This window comes from Giraffa tippelskirchi, chromosome 7 (genome assembly GCF_054371585.1).
Source record: "Giraffa tippelskirchi isolate mGirTip1 chromosome 7, T2T-mGirTip1v1.2.pri, whole genome shotgun sequence".
NCBI lineage: Eukaryota > Metazoa > Chordata > Mammalia > Artiodactyla > Giraffidae > Giraffa > Giraffa tippelskirchi.
Window position 1 is genome coordinate 121,615,971 of NC_137281.1, and position 20,745 is coordinate 121,636,715.

The following is a 20,745-nucleotide window of genomic DNA, read 5'->3' on the forward strand; positions in this document are numbered from 1 at the left end:
AGGAGGTGAAAGACATATGCTGAGAACTATAGAATATTGATAAAGGAAATTGAAGATGATTCAAAGAAATGGAAAGGTATCCCAGGCTCTTGGATGGGAAGAATTAATATTAAAATGACTATACTACCCAAAACAATCTACAGATTTAGTGTGACCCCTGTCAAATTACCTATGGCATTTTTTGCAGAAATAGAACAAATAATCCTAAAATTTACATGGAACCATAAAAGACCCAGAATTACCTGGGAATTCTGAGGAAAAAGAACAAAGCAGGAGGAATAACTCTTCCAGACTTCAGACAATACCACAAAATTACAGTAATCAAAACAGTGTGGTATTGACACAAAAACTGACATATGGATCAATGGAACAGAATAGAGAGCTCAGAAATAAACCCACACACCTATGGTCAATCAATCTTTGACAAAGACAAGAATGTATAATGGAGAAAAGAGTCTCTTCAACAAGTGGTGTTGGGAAAGCTGGACATAAATCAATGAAGTTAGAAAACACCCTCACATCATGCTCAAAATGGCTTAAAGACCTGAATATAAGACATGACACCATAAAACTTCTAGAGGAGAATTCTCTGTCATAAATTGTACAAGTGTTTTCTTAGATAAGTCCTCCAAAGCAATAGAAATCAAACAAAAATTAAAAAATGGGATCTAATCAAACGCAAAAGCTTTTGCACAGCCAAGGAAACCATAAACAAAAAGAAAAGACAGTCTATGGACTGGGAAAAAATATTTGGAAATGATGCAACTGACAGGAGCTTAATTTCCAAGATATACAAATATCTCATACAACTCAATAACAGAATAACCCAATCAAAAAAATGGACGTAAGTCCTAAATAGACATTTCTTCGAAGATAATATGCAGATGACCAATAGGCACGTAGAAGATGGTCAACATTGCTAATTATTAAAGAATCAAATCTATGATGAGGTATCACTTCACACTGGGCTGAATGGCTGTCATTTACAAATGACAAATGCTGGATAGGGTGTGGAGAAACCCTCCTATATTGTTGGTGGGAATGTAAATCACTATGGAAAACAGTATGGAGACTCCCCAAAAAGCTAAAAATAGAGTTGCCTTATGATCCAGCAATCATATTCCTGGGAATATATCCAGATAAAACTATAATTCAAAAAGATACATGCACCCCAATGTTCATTGTAGCACTATTTATAATAGCCAAGATGTGAAAGCAACCTAAATGTCCATCAACAGATGAATGGATAGAGAAGATGCGATATATGTGTATGTGTATATGCTTATACACATAGGCGTGTGTGTGCACACACACACACAGTGGAATATTACTCAGCCATAAAAAGAATGAAATAATACCATTTGCAGTAACAAGGATGGAACTAGAGATGATCATATAAGTGAAGTAAGTCAGAAAGAGAAACACAAATACCATGTGATATCACTTACATGTGGAATCTAAAATATGACACAACTAACACAACATTGTAAAGCAACTATACTCCAATAAAAGTTAATTAAAAGATAAAATACAGCACAAACAAGCCTATTTATGAAACAGAACAGACTCACAGACATAGCAAACAGACTTGTGGTTGCCAAGGGGAAGGGTGGTGGTGGATGGATGGACTAGGAGTTTGGAGTTAGCAGATGCAAGCTATTATATATAGAACAGATATAAACAAGGTCCTATTCTGTAGCACAGGGAACTATATTTAATATCCTGTAATAAACCATAATGGAAAAGGATATGAAAAGGAATATATATATATTTAATTATTTTGCTGTATATCAGAAACTAGAAAAACACTATAAATAAGCTATATTTCAATAAAAAATAAATTAAAAAAAATCATATGTACTAATCTCCATTTTATGATATTAGTGGATAGAAATTCTCTGGGCATGCTGATTCTGAGTATCAGATCTGTCACACAAAATTTCTTCTGCTATGTTTGTGAATAAGATAGAATGAGTCTCATGAGAATGTAGTTAGATTTATAAATTGTTAAATAAAATATATTTAATATGTTTTATGTAAACACCTGAGAAAGATATCAACTATAATCTGTGGAGAAATCTCTAGTAACTAACTTGCTATAGTTTTATTTCTTTCATTAATTTTTTTTTTGCTTTTAGCTCTGTACTTTTTAATGCATTAGTTTTATATAGTTTTGAAAGACTATATAAAAGGCATGTGTTTGAAATTCTTTGATGACACAAAGTTGGGAGGAATATTTAGTGCTTTTTTGATAGCACACTCAAGATTAATTTTTTTTATTTGGCTTCTATAATAGGAATATGTGAAAAATCATCAGGACTTAAAAAAAAATAAACTGTGAATGTTTAGGAATGGGAGACCTGATTTAATAGTGATTTATGTAGAAATGACCTTGAGATTTTAATTCATTGCAACAATGTGAATAAACAGTGAGATTAATTGACAAAATGCTAATGAAATTTTAAGGCAAGTTAGTACAATAATCCAGAACACAGAACATCAAAGTTTCTTTGGTATATCGACCAGTTGAGCTAGATCTGCAATGAATATTTGCATTTGGACACCATGTTTTAAGAGAGATGCCGAGAGGTTGGGATGGATGCAGAAGAGGCTGACCAGGAAGAGGTGACCATGAAAAAGTCATGGAGAATGGCTAAGAGTTTCGTGAACACCTAGATCATAATGGAGAAGATTTAGGGGAGTCTTATGAGTCACCCTCAAGTATTTGAAGATTGTCAATATGGATAGAGCTTAGGCTTTATTTAGGTGACCCCAGGGATGGAATTTGGCACATGGCAAAATTTACAGGGAGGCAGATTTGAGTCTCTCATAATAAAGACCTTTCTATCATTTCCCATCCTGAAATGGAAACAGGATTACACCTGCCTTGTACGGTGGTCAGTTTTCAACCAGAAGACTCTCAAAGATAGATCTAGGGGCTCCTTGTCAGAGTTATCTAAAGGGTCATGGCTTGGGGAAGGTGAAATAAGTGATTACTGAAGTTCCTTTTTACTTCATAAATCCCAGCCACAAGCTCAGTGTCTGTAAACAGTAGGTTCTCAATAAATGGCTGCCAAGTGAGTAAATACATAAGAATAATGCACTTTATAAATTTTTAAAAGTCATGGATGATTTTATAACATTGAATGGGAATTTCACCTAGTATTAGAAGCATGTCATCTTGGGAAAAATGAAACCCTTGGCCCACATAGAGTTTTTTTTTTTTATTAAATAAATTTATTTATTTTAGTTGGGAGCTAATTATTTTACAATATTGTAGTAGTTTTTGCCATACATTGACACGAATCAGCCATGGGTTTACATGTGTTCCCCATCCTGAACCCCCCTCCCACCTCCCTCACATAGAGTTTAAAATTTCCTAGATAATCGGCTTATCTTTCTTGCTCTGGCATAACTCATGCTCTGTCTCATAAGTTTAGAGCTGTTTCTGATAATGAGTCATGCCTCACCCCAAACTAATGTGATGCTGTTTCTTTTTCAGGATAATCGTATCCACACATCCAAGTACAACATTCTCACCTTCTTGCCAATTAATTTATTTGAACAATTCCAAAGAGTGGCAAATGCATATTTCCTTTTCCTTCTGATTTTGCAGGTAATGTTTAGGCTGTATTTCTTCATCATCTGTTTGTTAAGAGTATTCATATAATTTGGAAAAATTAATTATTTTGCTTATCTAAATGTTCATACATAGAAAAGCAGCCTTATCATATTTTTAATGTTTTTATTGCTGTTTCTGTTCACAAGTGTGGGAGGGTTAGGAATGGGTAAAAAACTAGTACATTCATCATTTTAAACACTGAGGTCATTTTAAAATGCTGCCTTGCACTTTATTTGAACCAAAGCAGAGCCTAATAATTACTATTCACAGCCTGCTTCCTTTCTTTATCTCCCTATCACATTCACAGAATGGGTATTGACAGAGTTGAAGCAAAGAATTTATCTGACTAATGGTTTTTGGAACTTAATTTGTCAAATTTTATTTGCATCTAAGAACAATGACATATTTTTCCACACATATAAATTAATGCTATATGTTATTTCACTGTGACTTTTTTATAGTTTTGAGTGGTTCATTGGTAGTTGGTAACCTTCCTTTTTCTTCCCACTTGACTAAAATTTGAACCTAAGTGAAATTTCAAGTTTTACTGATATTTCAGGAAGGAAAGGCATAAATCAAAGATTTAGCATACATGTAAGTGGCTCATATTAGCCAGTTATTTATGTCATATTTATTTTAGAGTAATCACATCAAACAGGTAGATTCTGAATCTGCTGGACTATGCATTAATTATAGGAGGTAAGAAGATGAACTGGATATGTACAGTCTTGATTATAACTCGAGCACTATTTTTTTCTTTAATTAAATGACTATTTATTCAGTAGAATAACTGTCTTAAGAATCTTGTAAGTCACAGACATCTAAATTCACATAATGTACTTTATGATAATTCATGAGTAAACTATTTCAACAGGATGTCACTTTTTTTTTTTTTTTCATTTCCTTCATGTTTACTCTCAGGCAGACCCTCTCTACTTGGTGATCCTTGAAAACTTAAGAGTTTTATTTTCCTGGCTTCAATGCTGATGTAAAAGAGAGGCAGAGGGGGAGAAGGAGAAGGAGAAGCAGTGGGGAGAGGAAAGAGGGAGAAAGAGACAATGAAAATGAATCACTTTTTCTGTTCTCTAAAAAGTCTTAGGATTAGCTTTAATTGGGCCATGCTGTTACCTTCCTTTTCCAAACCTGTCACTCTGGCACAGGAATTTAATGCAGTGATTGCCTTGACCTAGATCACATGCCAAAGTCCAGAAGCCAGTTGGATGGAATCAGTCCATCAAAATTACGTGTACTCAAAATAGAGGGGTATTAAGAAATAAGGAAAGAGTTGAAAACAACTGGTTGCTCCTTCTGATGGAGGCCCAGCCCAGGGTTGGTGTGAGGCTGGTAGACCTGGTACACCAGGTGAGGTCTCCCTGGAGTCAGATTGCTTTGGAATGCAGCCCAAAGTGGGTGGTAAACTCCATCTAAGGCTAAATACCTGCACAAGACCAATACTCACCAAGTACTGTAAGGGAAAGTTGAAAAGAACTTTGGAGAGAGAGTTTAAGAGGGCGTGAAACCATTAAGAGGTAAGCAGGTAGGGTCTGAGGAGTCCTCCTGGAGTAGGGAGAAAAAGAAAAGAACTGGATGCTGAACAAGAGAAAAAAGAGATAGCACTTAAAGTACACCTTACAATTTTGGAAGAGACTTTTTTTCTGTTCCCCCCATGAATTTGTTTTTGGTGTCTTCATAGAACCCTTTACACCACTTCTCTAATTTCTCTAATGGGTTTTCTTATTTATGACCAAAGGTTCCTGTTCACAGAATTTTATGTCTAGAAGGGGTCTTTAGGATGGTTCAGTATAATCTCCTTTCTTTTATTGATGCAGAAATGAGATCTGGAGAGGTTAAGTGAGGTATGAAGCTTTTACCATGTGTTAATGATGCTACTCTGACTAGAATCCAGCATTTCTGCCACTCAGGCTGATGTTTTTGTTGGTCCTTCAGAAGCTTTTGAGGGTTTTTTTTTTTTTTTTTTAATCTTATGTGGAAGCTATTATGTAAAATTTATTGTAGTGCTGTTTGGTTGAGGTCAGATCAATATACACTGACCATCTCCACCCATCCTTCCCTGCCTGATGGCCTTGAAGTAACTCTAAAATGAACCCCACTTGAAGACTATCTTTATAAGAGAGTCACGTTGGCTGTCACTCTGTCTCTCTTAGGTGGGTGGCTTTCCAGGTAGAGGCCCAGGCTTTGGAGTCAGATAGACCTAGATTGAAAGAAATAGAGGAAAACAACAGAATGGGAAAGACTAGAGATCTCTTCAAGAAAATTAGAGATACCAAGGGAGCATTTCATGCAAAGATGGGCTTGATAAAGGACAGAAATGGTATGGACCTAACAGAAGAAGAAGATATTAAGAAGAGGTGGCAAGAATACACAGAAGAATTGTACAAAAAAGATCTTCATGACCCAGATAATCACGATGGTGGGATCACTCACCTAGAGCCAGACATCCTGGAATGTGAAGTCCAGTGGGCCTTAGAAAGCATCACCACGAACAAAGCTAGTGGAGCTGATGGAATTCCAGTTGAGCTATTTAAAATCCTGCAAGATGATGCTGTGAGAGTGCTGCACTCAATATGCCAGCAAATCTGGAAAACTCAGCAGTGGCCACAGGACTGGAAAAGGTCAGTTTTCATTCTAATCCCAAAGAAAGGTAATGCCAAAGAATGCTCAAACTACCGCACAATTGCACTCATCTCACATGCTAGTAAAGTAATGCTCAAAATTCTCCAAGCCAGGCTTCAGCAATACGTGAACCGTGAACTTCCAGATGTTCAAGCTGGTTTTAGAAAAGACAGAGGAACCAGAGATCAAATTGTTAACATCTGCTGGATCATCAAAAAAGCAAGAGAGTTCCAGAAAAACATCTATTTCTGCTTTATTGACTATTGCAAAGTCTTTGACTGTGTGGATCACAATAAACTGTGGAAAATTCTTCAAGAGATGGGAATACCAGACCACCTGACCTGCCTCTTGAGAAACCTGTATGCAGGTCAGGAAGCAACAGTTAGAACTGGACATGGAACAACAGACTGGTTCCAAATAGGAAAAGGAGTGCGTCAAGGCTGTATATTGTCACCCTGCTTATTTAACTTATATGCAGAGTACATCATGAGAAACGCTGGGCTGGAGGAAGCACAAGCTGGAATCAAGATTGCTGGGAGAAATATTGATAACTTCAGATATGCAGATGACACCAACCTTATGGCAGAAAGTGAAGAAGAACTAAAGAGCCTCTTGATGAAAGTGAAAGAGGAGAGTGAAAAAGTTGGCTTAAAGCTCAACGTTCAGAAAACTAAGATCATGGCATCTGGTCCCATCACTTCATGGGAAATAGATGTGGAAACAGTGGAAACAGTGTCAGACCCTATTTTTTTGGGCTCCAAAATCACTGCAGATGGTGATTGCAGCCATGAAATTAAAAGACACTTACTCCTTGGAAGGAAGATTATAACCAACCTAGATAGCATATTGAAAAGCAGAGACATTACTCTGCCAACAAATGTCCGTTTAGTCAAGGCTATGGTTTTTCCAGTGGTCATGTATGGATGTGAGAGTTGGACGGTGAAGAAAGCTCAGTGCTGAAGAATGGATGCTTTTGAACTATGGTGTGGAGAAGACTCTTGAGAGTCCCTTGGACTGCAAGGAGATCCAACCAGTCCATCCTAAAGGAGATCAGTCCTGGGTGTTCATTGAAAGGACTGATGTTGAAGCTGAAACTCCAATACTTTGGTCACCTCATGCGAAGAGTTGACTCATTGGAAAAGACCCTGATGCTGGGAAGGATTGGGGGCAGGAGGAGAAGGGGATGACAGAGGATGAGATGGTTGGATGGCATCACCGACTCGATGGACATGGGTTTGGGTAAACTCTGGGAGTTGGTAATGGACAGGGAGGCCTGGCGTGCTGTGATTTATGGGGTTGTAAAGAGTAGGACACGACTGAGCGACTGAACTGAACTGAGCTGAGACCTAGATTCAGTTTTTAGCACTGTATGTTCTGGGCTGCTAAATCAGTTTGACTTCTCTGATACTTTTTTTTAATAAAATACGAAAATGGTATCCCAGGAAAATGGTTATGGCATTTCCTGACTCGTGGCTGTCATTCACAGTGTATTCTGTGCTGTGCACTATTTATATGGAATATAAACACTCTAGATTTGTGCAAAACACCTCTTGTACAGAATCTAACTTGATAAACTTCTCTGAGGATCAAGTGATACCATATATAAAATGTATTTGGGATTGTGTCTGGTGCAAGGTAGGTGCTCAAAGATTCTCTCTTTGAGAATTGGTAAGGAGCTGATAAAACTGTGAAAAGTTGAATTGAGAAGCTGAGAAAAGATAGGTGACATTTATCATCCTGGGGAAAGATTACCATTTGCGAAAGACTTCAAGAAGCTTTCTTCTCAACTTCCTATAAAAATTTAATTTTTGCCAGGTAGTCTGAAAATTGTTTCAGTGATGCTTTTATTCTATGTGTCTTATATATGAGTGCACTTAAATTATCGAATGTTCTAGATTTGTACAAATAACTGAATATCATTTCATTAATTTCTGTTGTCTTATAAAGTTGAATGACAAAACTTGAAAGCTATATTTACAAAACTTAAAAGCACTAAACTACTTGAAATATTTGTTTCAGCTGATTCCGGAAATTTCCTCCTTGACTTGGTTTACCACCATTGTACCCTTGGTCCTAGTGGTAACTATGACAGCTGTCAAAGATGCCACAGATGACTATGTAAGTATTTGCTTTTGAGCATTCCTGCGGTCTCAGTTTCAGTTGTGACCTCTCAGAAGTAGAAAATAGAGATCCATTTGAAATTTTTGAATGAAGTTATTTTGGCAAATATTTACCATAAGGAGCTTTATGGCTATTTGATGGTTAATATAGAGGTCATAGAGCCATAGCCTGTTTATGGTAATAGCAAGGGGACTTCAGTAGGTAGACTCACTCCCTCATTTTCTATTTGAAGACACTCTCACCTGTAAAGAACTAAAGATTTCCTAATGAACATACAACTAATTAGTGGTAAGATCAGAATTGATAGACAAACCTGTTTCCATTCAGTAAAGTATTATTATCCTGTATCTCAAGTCTTTGTCTAAGTTTTAGGAACTGGTAGATATTAGGCATTCTCACATCCTCTGCTCATCACACCAGTTCAGTTCAGTTGCTCATTTGTGTCCAACTCTTTGCCACCCCATGAACCGCAGCACGCCAGGCCTCCCTGTCCATCACCAACTTCTGGAGTTTACCCAAACTGATGTCCATTGAATCGGTGATGCCATCCAACCATCTCATCCTCTGTCATCCCCTTCTCCTCCGGCCTTCAGTCTTTCCCAGCATCAGGGTCTTTTCAAATGAGTCAGCTCTTCGCATGAGGTGGCCAAAGTATTGGAGTTTCAGCTTCAACATCAGTCCTTCCAATGAACACCCAGGACTGATCTCCTTTAGGATGGACTGGTTGGATCTCCTTGTAGTCCAAGGGACTCTCAAGAGTCTTCTACAACACCACAGTTCAAAAGCATCCATTCTTCTGTGCTCAGCTTTCTTTATAGTCCAACTCTTACATCCATACATGACTACTGGAAAAACCATAGCCTTGACTAGACGGACATTTGTTGACAAAGTAATGTCTCTGCTTTTTAATATGCTGTCTAGGTTGGTCATAACTTTCCTTCCAAGGAGTAAGCGTCTTTTAATTTCATGGCTGCAATCACCACCTGCAGTGTTTTTGGAGCCCCCCCCCCAAAAAATAAGTTAGCCACTGTTTCCCCATCTGTTTCCCATGAAGTGACGGGACTAGATGCCATGATCTTAGTTTTCTGAACGTTGAGCTTTAAGCCAACTTTTTCACTCTCCTCTTTCACTTTCATCAAGAGGCTCTTTAGTTCTTCTTCACTTTCTGCCATAAGGGTGGTGTCATCTGCATATCTGAAGTTATCAATATTTCTTCCAGAAATCTTGGTTCCAGCTTGTGCTTCCTCCAGCCCAGCGTTTCTCATGATGTACTCTGCATATAAGTTAAATAAGCAGGGTGACAATATACAGCCTTGCCATACTCCTTTTCCTATTTGGAACCAGTCTGTTGTTCCATGTCCAGTTCTAACTGTTGCTTCCTGACCTGCATACAGGTTTCTCAAGAGGCAGGTCAGGTGGTCTGGTATTCCCATCTCTTTCAGAATTTTCCACAGTTTATTGTGATCCACACAGTCAAAGGCTTTGGCATAGTCAATAAAGCAGAAATAGATGTTTTTCTGGAACTCTCTTGCTTTTTCGATCATCCAGCGCACGTTGGCGATTTGGTTTCTCGTTCCTCTGCCTTTTCTAAAATCAACTTGAACATCTGGAAGCTCACAGTTCACATATTGCTGAAGCCTAGCTTGGAGAATTTTGAGCATTACTTTACTAGCATGTGAGATGAGTGCAATTATGCGGTAGTTTGAGCTTTCTTTGGCATTGCCTTTCTGTGGGATTGGAATGAAAACTGACCTTTTCCAGTCCTGTGGCCACTGCTGAGTTTTCCAAATTTGCTGGCATATTGAGTGCGGCACTTTCACAGCATCATCTTTCAGGATTTGAAATAGCTCAACTGGAATTCCATCACCTCCAGTAGCTTTGTTCGTAGTGATGCTTTCTAAGGCCCACTTGACTTCACATTCCAGGATGTCTTTCTCTAGGTGAGTGATCACACCATCACGGTTATCTGGGTCATGAAGATCTTTTTTGTGTAGTTCTTTTGTGTATTCTTGCCACCTCTTGTTAATATCTTCTGCTTTTGTTAGGTCCATACCATTTCTGTCCTCTATTGAGCCCATCTTTGGATGAGATTACAAAATCAGGTAATTTCAAAGGTCAAGCAACTAATGTAAATAATTAAGATATAAGATGATAGAGAGTTTTGAAATCTCCATAATCTAAAGGATGTCATTCAAATTCAGATTTAAAACAGTTTTGGGAAAACCAAGCATTCTAAATCCAGATGATTTCTATTCTCACCCCAGATGACTGCATATGCTCTAGCCTCAATTGCTCTCTATATGGCATTGAGTTATCGGTTTTTTTATCTTCTGAACCTGTGATAATTGTTTCTAGTCCTCACAGGCTCCATCTATGTCAATGGCAAGATCCCTTGGAAAAGCCTGAGCATCCTGAGGCCCGGAGAGTAGGCTGCTCAGCTTTAAGGCAGTGAATTCCATTGTGATTTTCTGTGATGCCAGCAAGCTAGTCAATTTATGTGCTCATCTGCTTCAATCATGTCTGACTCTTTGCAGCCCCATGCATTGTAGCACACCAGGCTCCTCTGTCCATGGGATTTTCCAGACAAGAATACTGGAGTGGGTTGCCATGCCCCTCTAGGGAATCTACTGACCCAGGGTTGAAACCTGCATCCCTTATGTCTCCTACTTGGCAGGCGGGCTCTTTACTACTAGCGCCACCTGGGCAGCTTGTTCAGGTTTGATATAGAAGTGTCTAAATATTAAGTCTCTTTTTGTCTCTTCTATAGTGAATGCTTGGATATCTTTTTATGATAATATGTCTAGTTTAACAACAGATTATCTTTATCAGTTAGGGTCTTGGCAGGAAACAGATGTCACTGTGGAATGGGGGAAGACTGGAGAAAGATTAATAATGAAGGGACTATTAAAGGGGTTGTGAGTGAAGAAAAGCATGTAGGGTAGCAACGAAGGTGGCAGTACTACTTCTAGGCCTAAAGGGGCAAAGGGAGAAGGCAGTTGCCAGACCTGGAGCTGTAGTTGAGGGCTATCTATAGAAGAAGCACCCACTGCTGATCCCGTTCAGAAGAAACCAGGGATACATACCCCCGTTTTACTCTCCTCTGACCCCGTGATTTTCTGTCAATAACACCCAAGCCCAATCAGTAGCCAAAAGGCAAGGATTAAATAGATCAGCATCCCCTGGCACAGGGCAGAGTGTAGAAGGATGAGGTGTAGGTATGGAGGGAAAAACAGAACATCCACCCCTTTCAAATTACATATTCTGACAGAATAATGTTTCCATTCTTATTGCTGGAGAGAAGTTTGCATGCCAATGATGGGTTGACTTAATTTACTCTTCTACCAGTGCTATAAAACTCTTCTCCTGTTAACAAATGCTAGGTATCTTTTTTCCTTAGTAATATTCATTTACTTATACATGGCAATCAGTGTGACTGTATGCACTGAGCACAGCATAACATAAAGAATGGGATGGATTTGGTAAGGATGTTGAAAAGGGGAAGGGCTGATTGAAGCAATTTGTATACTGTGATATTAATACAATGTTAGGTTTTTTTTTTAAGGAAAAAGTGATAATCCTGATGATTAAAATCTATGAAATCAAAATTTATTATCTCCTGATACAACCTCCTCTTCATCTAGCCTACTCAATTGAAATAACATTTTATCTCTACTTTAGCCTGTTCCTATCTGAATGGCTGTTCATTTACTAGTTTAGTAGAAGGCTCATAATGTGTGGATTCTTCTAAGCAATAAAAGATATTTACATTACTGAAATAAAGTATAAGAAATAGGATCACTTGGGCATAAAAACATAAATCCACACCAAATGTGGTTCAGTATTGTATTTTGATTTTGTTTTAAATGTTCAGTATTTCATAAGATCACTGTTAACAATTAGAATTTCTGGAGAATAAGAATACATGTTGTTACAAGTAATTGCTTGACTTCAAAGAAATCCATAAAACAGAATGGATGATGTTCAGTAAAGTATTGAGCACATATGTGAGAAAAATGGAAGCCCCCATTCCTTGTTGAAGACATCAGAATTCATGTATGGTTTTCTCTGGAACTATGTGACAGAGTAAAGGGCACATTGTCTTCTTAGAAGACAGCTAAAAATGTGGAGGAATTGGAAGAGCATGTGGCCAGACTTATTCCATTGGTGACACCCAGAATGAGATTTAGTGAGAAGGGTCTTAGTTTAGAACACATGGAGCTGGGGCCAAGGTAAGCATAAGTCATGCTCATTTTAGACTGATGATGTTGTTTTCTAAACAGATGAACTCAGAGTATTTTCAGTGTCACTATTTGGGCTGACAAAGTATGATTTAATATGTTTTAAAAAATTTTTATTGGAGTATATTTGCTTTACAATGTTGTGTTAGTTTTTGCTCTACAGCATAGTGAATTATCTGTACATATGTATACATACAGCCCTTCTTTTTAGGATTTCTTTCCCATTTAGGTCACCACAGAGCACTGATTTAATATATCTTTTCACAAACGCTTTGATTTTCAGTTTCGCCACAAGAGTGATAATCAGGTGAATAATCGACAATCTGAAGTGCTCATCGACAGCAAGTAAGAAATACATTCTTTAAGTTACTTTTAAGATTTCTGGTCATCAGACAGGTCTTGACCATTGGTGACTTTCTCTTTTAGTTAAATATATGTTTCTTCCCCCTTTTAACTTGTTAAAAATTGCAGTGTAAGTCCTTTGTATCTTCATGGCTCTCTTTTATGTCAGCAAATGCTTGTGCTATCCGCTCAACTTCTACTTCAAATAAATTCCTTCAGAGTTTCCTTTGTGGAATACAGACATGCTATAGTTACTTTTTCATTTCTAGATCTAACACTATTTGGAACTGGCACACATATGATGTCTTTTATGTAGTAGATGTTTAGTAAGTATTTGAATGATTTGATTTGGTAATTTCTGGGAATATTGCTGGAGAGACTTCAACACATATAAAGTATAGTGATAAGAGCTTTGTAGCAACTTGATAGTTGAGTTTAGGATGGATTATCCACCATAACACAGATGTTTAATTGCTGTAAAATTCATCCATCAATAAAAAAAAATATATACGGGAATGGTTCTTGACCCTGAAATGGCTTGAAATGTGTATTTACACACAAACAATAGCAAAAACGCCTCCAGAAAACTTACAAAAAGGTAAATTTTAACCCTTCATTTAATTGTTTCTTAGTCTCTTTCTTTGTCCCTTTTTTCCTAATAATAACATATGGCAAAGTAAATTTGTAACATTGTACTTCAGTCTGGCAATCAGTCATGTCTGCTAATGATTTTGAAGCATTTGGATACTGTGAAGAATGTAGTTTTTAGAGGGAATATCATAAAATGAATTAATCACATGAGATGGAAAAATTCCAAGAAATGGACATCAGGAAGGGCTAGGTAGCTTAGACAATAACTGGTAGGATTAAAGTAATTAATCTCTTTCTATAAGTAAAATATTGACTGATTATTTACAGTGCAATGAATACATATAGTTTTCCTTTATTAGATTATTTTAGAAAATGGTGTTAAATGCACAGTGAAGAAAAGTGATCTTAATCTAAAACCACAGTTATAGAAACAGAGCCTCTGAGAATGTGATCCTGGTGTGACATGGATAAGTCATAAAGATGCTTGGAACCATGTGGTTCGTTTCCAGTGTCAGCAGGTTTTGAATTGTAGTCACTATAGCGTGGTGTTTAAAAGCCTGGGTTTCGCACTCAGAGAGACTTGAGTTTAGTCCTGACCCTGAGTACTTTTGTGGTGTTGACTCTTTGTAAGCTGATGTAGTGTATGACTTTGAGTTGGACTGTTGCCTATCTTGAATTTCTCAAGCCTTGCAGTTCTGACTGGGAATTAGATCTGACAATATGATCTGACTAATTCCCCAAAGAATATTTGATAATCAGTCTCATTACTTTGAATTATCATCTCATATGGAATATGTTAAAAATATGTGCAATTATATGATGAATATGAACTAAAAGCTTCAGTATATCTTTTAATGAATCTCAAATTACCAGTTAAATTTTGTGACCGTATTTGGGCAGTGAAAGATCTTGAGGCCTCTACCTGGAGGCCATGGGAGTAATCCAGTAATTTAGATATTCAGAGACTTGATGGTTATATGTGTCCCACACAATAATCTTTGTCATGATTTTTAGAAGTAGCACTGGTCTTACTTGTGCTTTCATTTAGCTTTTTGTCAATTCCTTTTGAGGTAGCATCTCTTTGTAATTTGATATGTGTGACATTTTGAAAAGAACCGTTGCTGATTCTGTACAGTTGAAGGTAGAAGCACACATCCAGAATGGAGTGTTCTTTTTTTCAGAATATTTATTTATTTATTTATTTATTTTTGGCTGCATCGAGTCTTAGTTGTGGCATACCGGATCTTAGTTCCCTGACCTGTGATCAAATCTGGGTCCCCTCCATCGGAAGGTTGATTCTTAACCGCTGGACCATAGGGAAGTCCTGAGAAGGGAGTATTCTTTATGATATGGTTAAAAATCACACAGCATTTTGTATTTTTAAGATTGTCTACTACTGTGAGCTCCTTTAGGCTGTCTCTGCTGATCATGTCTGTGTCCCTTGAGCCTAGCACAGTGGCTGAGTGGCTGTTGAACTTTCAAACTGAGCAGTATTCTTGCTGAGAGGGCAATCTACCAGAGGAGCTTTATCTGTAAAATGTTGCAGAGTCCCTTTACTAGCCAATACAAGTGGCTGGGGTTGTGGTCTTCACAGAATGTACTCTGGCTTTCAAGACTGGCTTTTCACTTTTTGGGACTTGCAAAGTTGGAGAAATCAAATGGGCTTAGATTTGAGAAAGCCCAGGGAGCTTTCAGTCCTCCCTTGGAGCTGGTGATTGTAGAGGATGCTGTGAAAGAAGTGTCAGACCACTACTGTGTTGCTGGGCTCACCCTGGGCTGCTGTCTGCATTGCTTCAAAGGGCTTGCACTTGCTACTTTCTTCAGAGCACTGCCCTCAGACTACTAGAACCAATGACCAGTTGGTGCAAGAGTAAGAAAGAGCAGTGCCCCTACCTCGAGTTGGATAAGCTCTGAGGTTTAATTTGCACCACAAGTGTGTGTTGAGATCAGGCTGAAGGTGGGACTTTGCCTGCAGTCATACCCTTGCATGGCTTCTTCCCCTTCCACATGCTTCTCATCTTCATAACCATTTTCTCTCAGAAGTGCTTTCCTAATGAATCCTTTGCGTATGAATCCTCATCTCAGGATCTGCTTTCAGGGAAGTTGACTTAAGAGTAGTTAATGCATACTTAATCCCATGGCAGTGTTAACGGAAAATATTAAGAAAGTGTTTTGGGGTCTATCTTAGGCACCTTTGGGTCATGAAGCAAGGTTAAAGTAAAAAGCCTATAGAGAACCACAGGTGTCTGGATGTTGCTGGAGATGAGTGTCATGCTGGTCTGGGTACTGCCAGGTACCTGTGGCTTCCCTTTGTGCTTCTGGCAGAAGGCTTGAACTTGAGGTTCATGCTAGGGCAAGGGAGGCATCATCAGCTTGTCCTGGAGGGAGAGGAGGCATGGTAAGTCTTGGGGAGGAGATCCCTGAGAGGAAGGGGGTGTGATGAAAGCACAGTCAGAAAACATGGTCTATGTAAGTGATTGCTATGTGATATTGGGCGATTAATTTTCCTTCTGTCCTTCAGGTATCCCTTCTGCTGCTCTCAGAAGTGAGGACGGTGGGCATTTACATTCAGATTCAACACATACTTAATCAACAACTACCATGTGTGGGCTCCATGCTTCCACATTTAATTCTGATAAAACCCCAAGGTGTAGTGATAGTGCTTCTTTTTAGAGATGCTGAGATTAAGGCCTAGAAAGGGAGTGGCTTGTCCAGGGTTCCATGGCAAGTAAGAACCTAAATTAGACTTCTAACCACTCACGACATCATGTGTAAATGTAGACTTTGTGGTCTGATCACACCTTCTCTATTTATTTTGCATCTGAAGGGCTTTGCATATAATTATAGAAATATAAATATAATTAGTAATATAAACTATACGTAAAATAAATAGAGATGGTGTAATCAGACCACAAAGCCTACATTTATATATTATGTCATGAGTGATTAGAAGTCTAATTTACATATATGTATACACATATGGTTTCATGGGCTTCTCTGGTGGCTCATATGGTAAAGAATCTGCCTGCAATGCAGGAGACCTAGGTTTGATCCCTGGGTTGGGAAGATCCCCTGGAGAAGGGAATGGCAATCCACTCCAGTATTCTTTCCTGTAGAATGCCACAGACAGAGGAGCCTGGCAAGCTACAGTCCATGAGGTCGCAAAGAGTTGGACATGACTGAGTGACTAACACACACAATATATATGCTGCTGCTAAGTCGCTTCAGTCGTGTCCGACTCTGTGCGACCCCATAGATGGCAGCCCACCAGGCTCCCCCGTCCCTGGGATTCTCCAGGCAAGAATACTGGAGTGGGCTGCCATTTCCTTCTCCAGTGCATGAAAGGGAAAAGTGAAAGTGAAGTCGCTCAGTCATGTCCGACTCTTAGCGACCCCGTGGACTGTAGCCTTCCAGGCTCCTCCGTCCATGGGATTTTCCAGGCAAGAGTACTGGAGTGGGGTGCCATTTCCTTCTCTGACAATATATATAGTTTATCTAAATATAATATGTATGTGAATAAGCATATATATCCTTACTTTTAGTGCCTGGAGCATTACTCATCTACCTTCTTAGCATGGGGCAAGCTAATGAACATTATTAACCTAAGCCACACAATAATTAGGGAGACAAGATTCTCCCTTTATAAACTTCCTTTTCAATTTCATGTTTTTGATTTTGTTACTTATGTTCTTTTCCAGTCAGGACCAATCTTCTGCATCTGTAGTTTGTTATAATATGTGAAAGTGCTTAAGAAATAGGTGTTGAATTAACCTTTGATAAAATCTTGAGGTGACTTTAGTGTTAAAACTAGGCAGGAGTGAATGATTCCATGTTGTAGAAATTGCTGTGTCTGATGTATGGGAAGTAAACGTTCTACGAATGCCGTCTGTTGACTCTGCCTCTTGAAATACATATCAAGAGACACTCAGTGTTCCCCATGAGGGTTCCTCAGGGCATGCTAACATCCTGGGCCAGTTGCCACCATGGAAACACCCAGGCAGGTAAGGGTCTGTGTGAACCAGTCTGAAGGTTTCCACAGAGGTCATTCCATCTAGCACTTCTCAGCCTGGGCTGTGCATTGTATCTGTGCCCCACCCATGCCCAGGGCAAGTAAATGAGTGGCTTGTAAGGGAGTCTTGGTGTTTTTTTTTTTTTAAGTTTCCACGGTGATTCTACTATGCAGACACGATCAAGAACTTCTAGGCAAGGCCATTTCTTTACCCACACTTGTATCTCTATGCCTGTATCTCTCAAATTGTGAAAGATATCCAAGGGAAAGAATTCCATTGATTTTTTAAAATGATAGTATAACTTTTTATATGAAAGTGAAAATGTTATTCGCTCAGTTGTGTCTGACGTTTTGTGACGCCATGGACTGTAGCCCACCAGTCTCCTTTGTCCATGGAATTCCCTAGGCAGGAATACTAGAGTGGGTTGCCATTCCCTTCTGCAGGGGATCTTCCTGACCCAGGGTTCAAGCCTGGGTCTCCTGCATTGTAGGCGGATTCTTTACTATCTGAGCGTCACAAAAGAATAACTCTGTAATGCTGATTTACATTTTTTTGTAGTAAGACCCACAGTTTTAGTCAAAACATATGGCCAATCAATGATTACTCTGCTAGCTTTTCTTTCAGAAATTTAAATTTAAATTTTTCTCATTTTCATCTTTTCTTTCTTTCCTGTTACGTGTGTTGTCTTCAGCGCTGAATTGTTTCTTGGCTTTCATGTATTTATGCAGCTTCCAGTTTTTGTCCTGTCTCATCAACATTTCTAGTCATATGGGTTTGCGACAAGGAAAGGAGTGTGGAAGTCTGTTACTCAATTAGATAGCCGCTAGCCTCATGGGCTCCTGGGCACTTGAAATGAGACTGGTTCAAATTCAGACACGTTGTTAAGTACATTGTGTATGCCAGATTTCAATGACTTAGTACCAAAAAAGAGAATGTAAGATATATCATTAATAATTTGTTTTAAATTACTTTTTGAAGTTATATTTTGTATACACTGGGTTAAAAATAACATTAAAATTAATTTACCTTCTGAAAAACTTTTTTGAATGTGGCTACCAGAAAATTTAAGATTGCCTTTGTGGCCCAGACTTGTGGTTGGCATTTTATTTCTGTTGGGTGGCGCTGCTTTTGGTTACAGATGAGAAAACAGCAAAGAAGAAAATGAACTCTTTGCCATGAGGCTGGCTTCTGGGTTCTCAACTCAGGATTCTCTGTTTGCTTTGGCTGGCTCTTGGCATTGTGGTTTGTGTTACTATGAACAAATTGAGTCAGCGCTACTTTTTCTTAGTATTTGTTATTCACCTAGCATCTTCTGAACTTATGCTTCTGCACTAGGACAATCCAAGCTGGCCCTGCCCTCCTTCAGGTGGGACACTTCCCTGACTCCTCTAGATGTCAGTTTGCTCTTGCCCATCAACTTTTTATGTAACAGATTCCACTGTATATTTTCCTGAGCTTTGGCACACGTGGCTTAACTCTCCCAAGCTCTTTCACGGAATTCTTCCTGTCAATCTTCTTCAATCACTTTTCATTTGAAACAGTATTTATAGAGAAAGACAAGGGCTTTCTGTACTGCAGTATATTGTCTTCCCTCTTCAAGTCTGATATTCCTAGATATGCTGCATAATTATGAAAACAAATGTATTAATTCAGTAGGAGTAAATTTTCTCCTTGTTTAATCAAATTTTCTAGTTTGATATCTCCCATTGGATATTAGGAGAGAAAATTTCCTTTCCTTTTTTTTGTTTAGTATTTTTTTCCTGTTATAAAAATAGCATGTGTTTATTAAGAGAAATTTGGGAGATGGAAAAAGGAGAAGGGAGAAAATAACATTCGTGCTTCCACTATCCAAAGGTAATTATTGTTACTATTTTCCTATATTCCCTTTCTGTTTTTTTCTTCTATCTCAAGATTTTTCATAATTGTGTATATATGTGTGTTTTTATTCTTGTTTTTACTTCACACCATGTCATTACCATTTTCCGAATCTCTTTCTATTATTTTTATGTATGTAATTTTTAAGGGTTGCATTTTAAAAAATTTATTTTTAATTGGGGAAACATTACAATGTTTTGTTGGTTTCTGCCATACAGCAACACGGATCAGCCATAATTATATATGTACCACCTCCCTGTTGAGCCTCCCTAAGTGTTGCATTTTTAAAGACTGTATTCAGTTGAATTCATATCTTATAATTCACATAACCATTTCCTCACTGCTTGATATTTACTCTGTTTTTAATTTTAAAGTGTAGTTTCTTGATCTTTCTAAATTGATAGTTACCCTTTTTCATAAGACTGGGTTTTGTGATGTATTTACCAAATCCACCTAGAATGATTACCCTGAACCTGTTATTTCCTATATTAAGTAATTGAAACTTGAAGGATTATTACTCAGTCCACTGATAGTAACTTTTGTCAGAGTATCCTGGGTTTAAGTGTGAGCAGGACCAGGTTGGGTATGTTGGCCAAAGCGTGGGAGATTTCAGTTCTACCACACATGGGAGTTTCCTGAAACAAGGGTTTCCTGTCAGACCACCACCATCAAATTTCAAGTTTATCTTTTCTTAGTCATAGCACAACATGAAAAAAAGCTCCAGAATATTCTGCTTTAAAAAATGTGTTAGTGACACATGTAAATCCCCAAACATCAATAATTTGAAACGGTTTGAATATAAGTTTTATAGTGCAATTACTAGCTATGTGGAACTCATATGCATCAGTTTTGGTTTGCAGAGTTCATTGAGGAAATTTGGGCAGTGATTCAGAAGGCTAGCAGATCCTTTAGGCAGCTAGGAAGGAACTCTTCCCGTATTTGTACTGCCAGATTAGAGGTATGTAGACCTGTGGTCAAAAGATCTATTATTTGCTGTTGAATTCTTGGCAATAACTGACTCAGGAGGGGGTAGTTCACATATGTCATCATCCTTTGTTGGATTATGATCCAAAATGTCGGTCTTGGGTAAGAGCAGATTATTATTTCTTATTAAATACACTCTTTTTGCTCTTGAGCTTCCTAAACAAAAACTAACTGAGATCATTGAACTTAATGAATCTGAAGCTGATGCATGTTTAGTGTGTCTGTGTGCTGCTTGTAACTGGGTGAGTGGGAACACGCAAGGTTCTGGAATTCTGTTAATTTCACAGGAGAATGGATGAACTCTGCACTGAGTTATCTTTTCTTCATC

At 38.2% G+C, this 20,745-nt stretch overlaps 1 protein-coding gene across 3 annotated transcripts in view; it reads left to right on the forward strand.

Moving 5' to 3' along the window:
- ATP8B4 (ATPase phospholipid transporting 8B4 (putative)) overlaps positions 1-20,745 on the forward strand; it is a 317,399-nt gene that overhangs the window by 125,617 nt on the left and 171,037 nt on the right. For 2 of the 3 annotated variants that reach the window (XM_081508362.1, XM_081508363.1), the window contains exons 4-6: positions 3,503-3,616; positions 8,276-8,374; positions 12,899-12,960. In XM_081508362.1, coding sequence (XP_081364488.1) covers positions 3,503-3,616; positions 8,276-8,374; positions 12,899-12,960 — 275 coding nt within the window. Of the gene's footprint in view, positions 1-3,502; positions 3,617-8,275; positions 8,375-10,964; positions 11,094-12,898; positions 12,961-20,745 lie in introns of those variants that run through there. The other variant, XM_081508365.1, reaches the window with a different exon arrangement.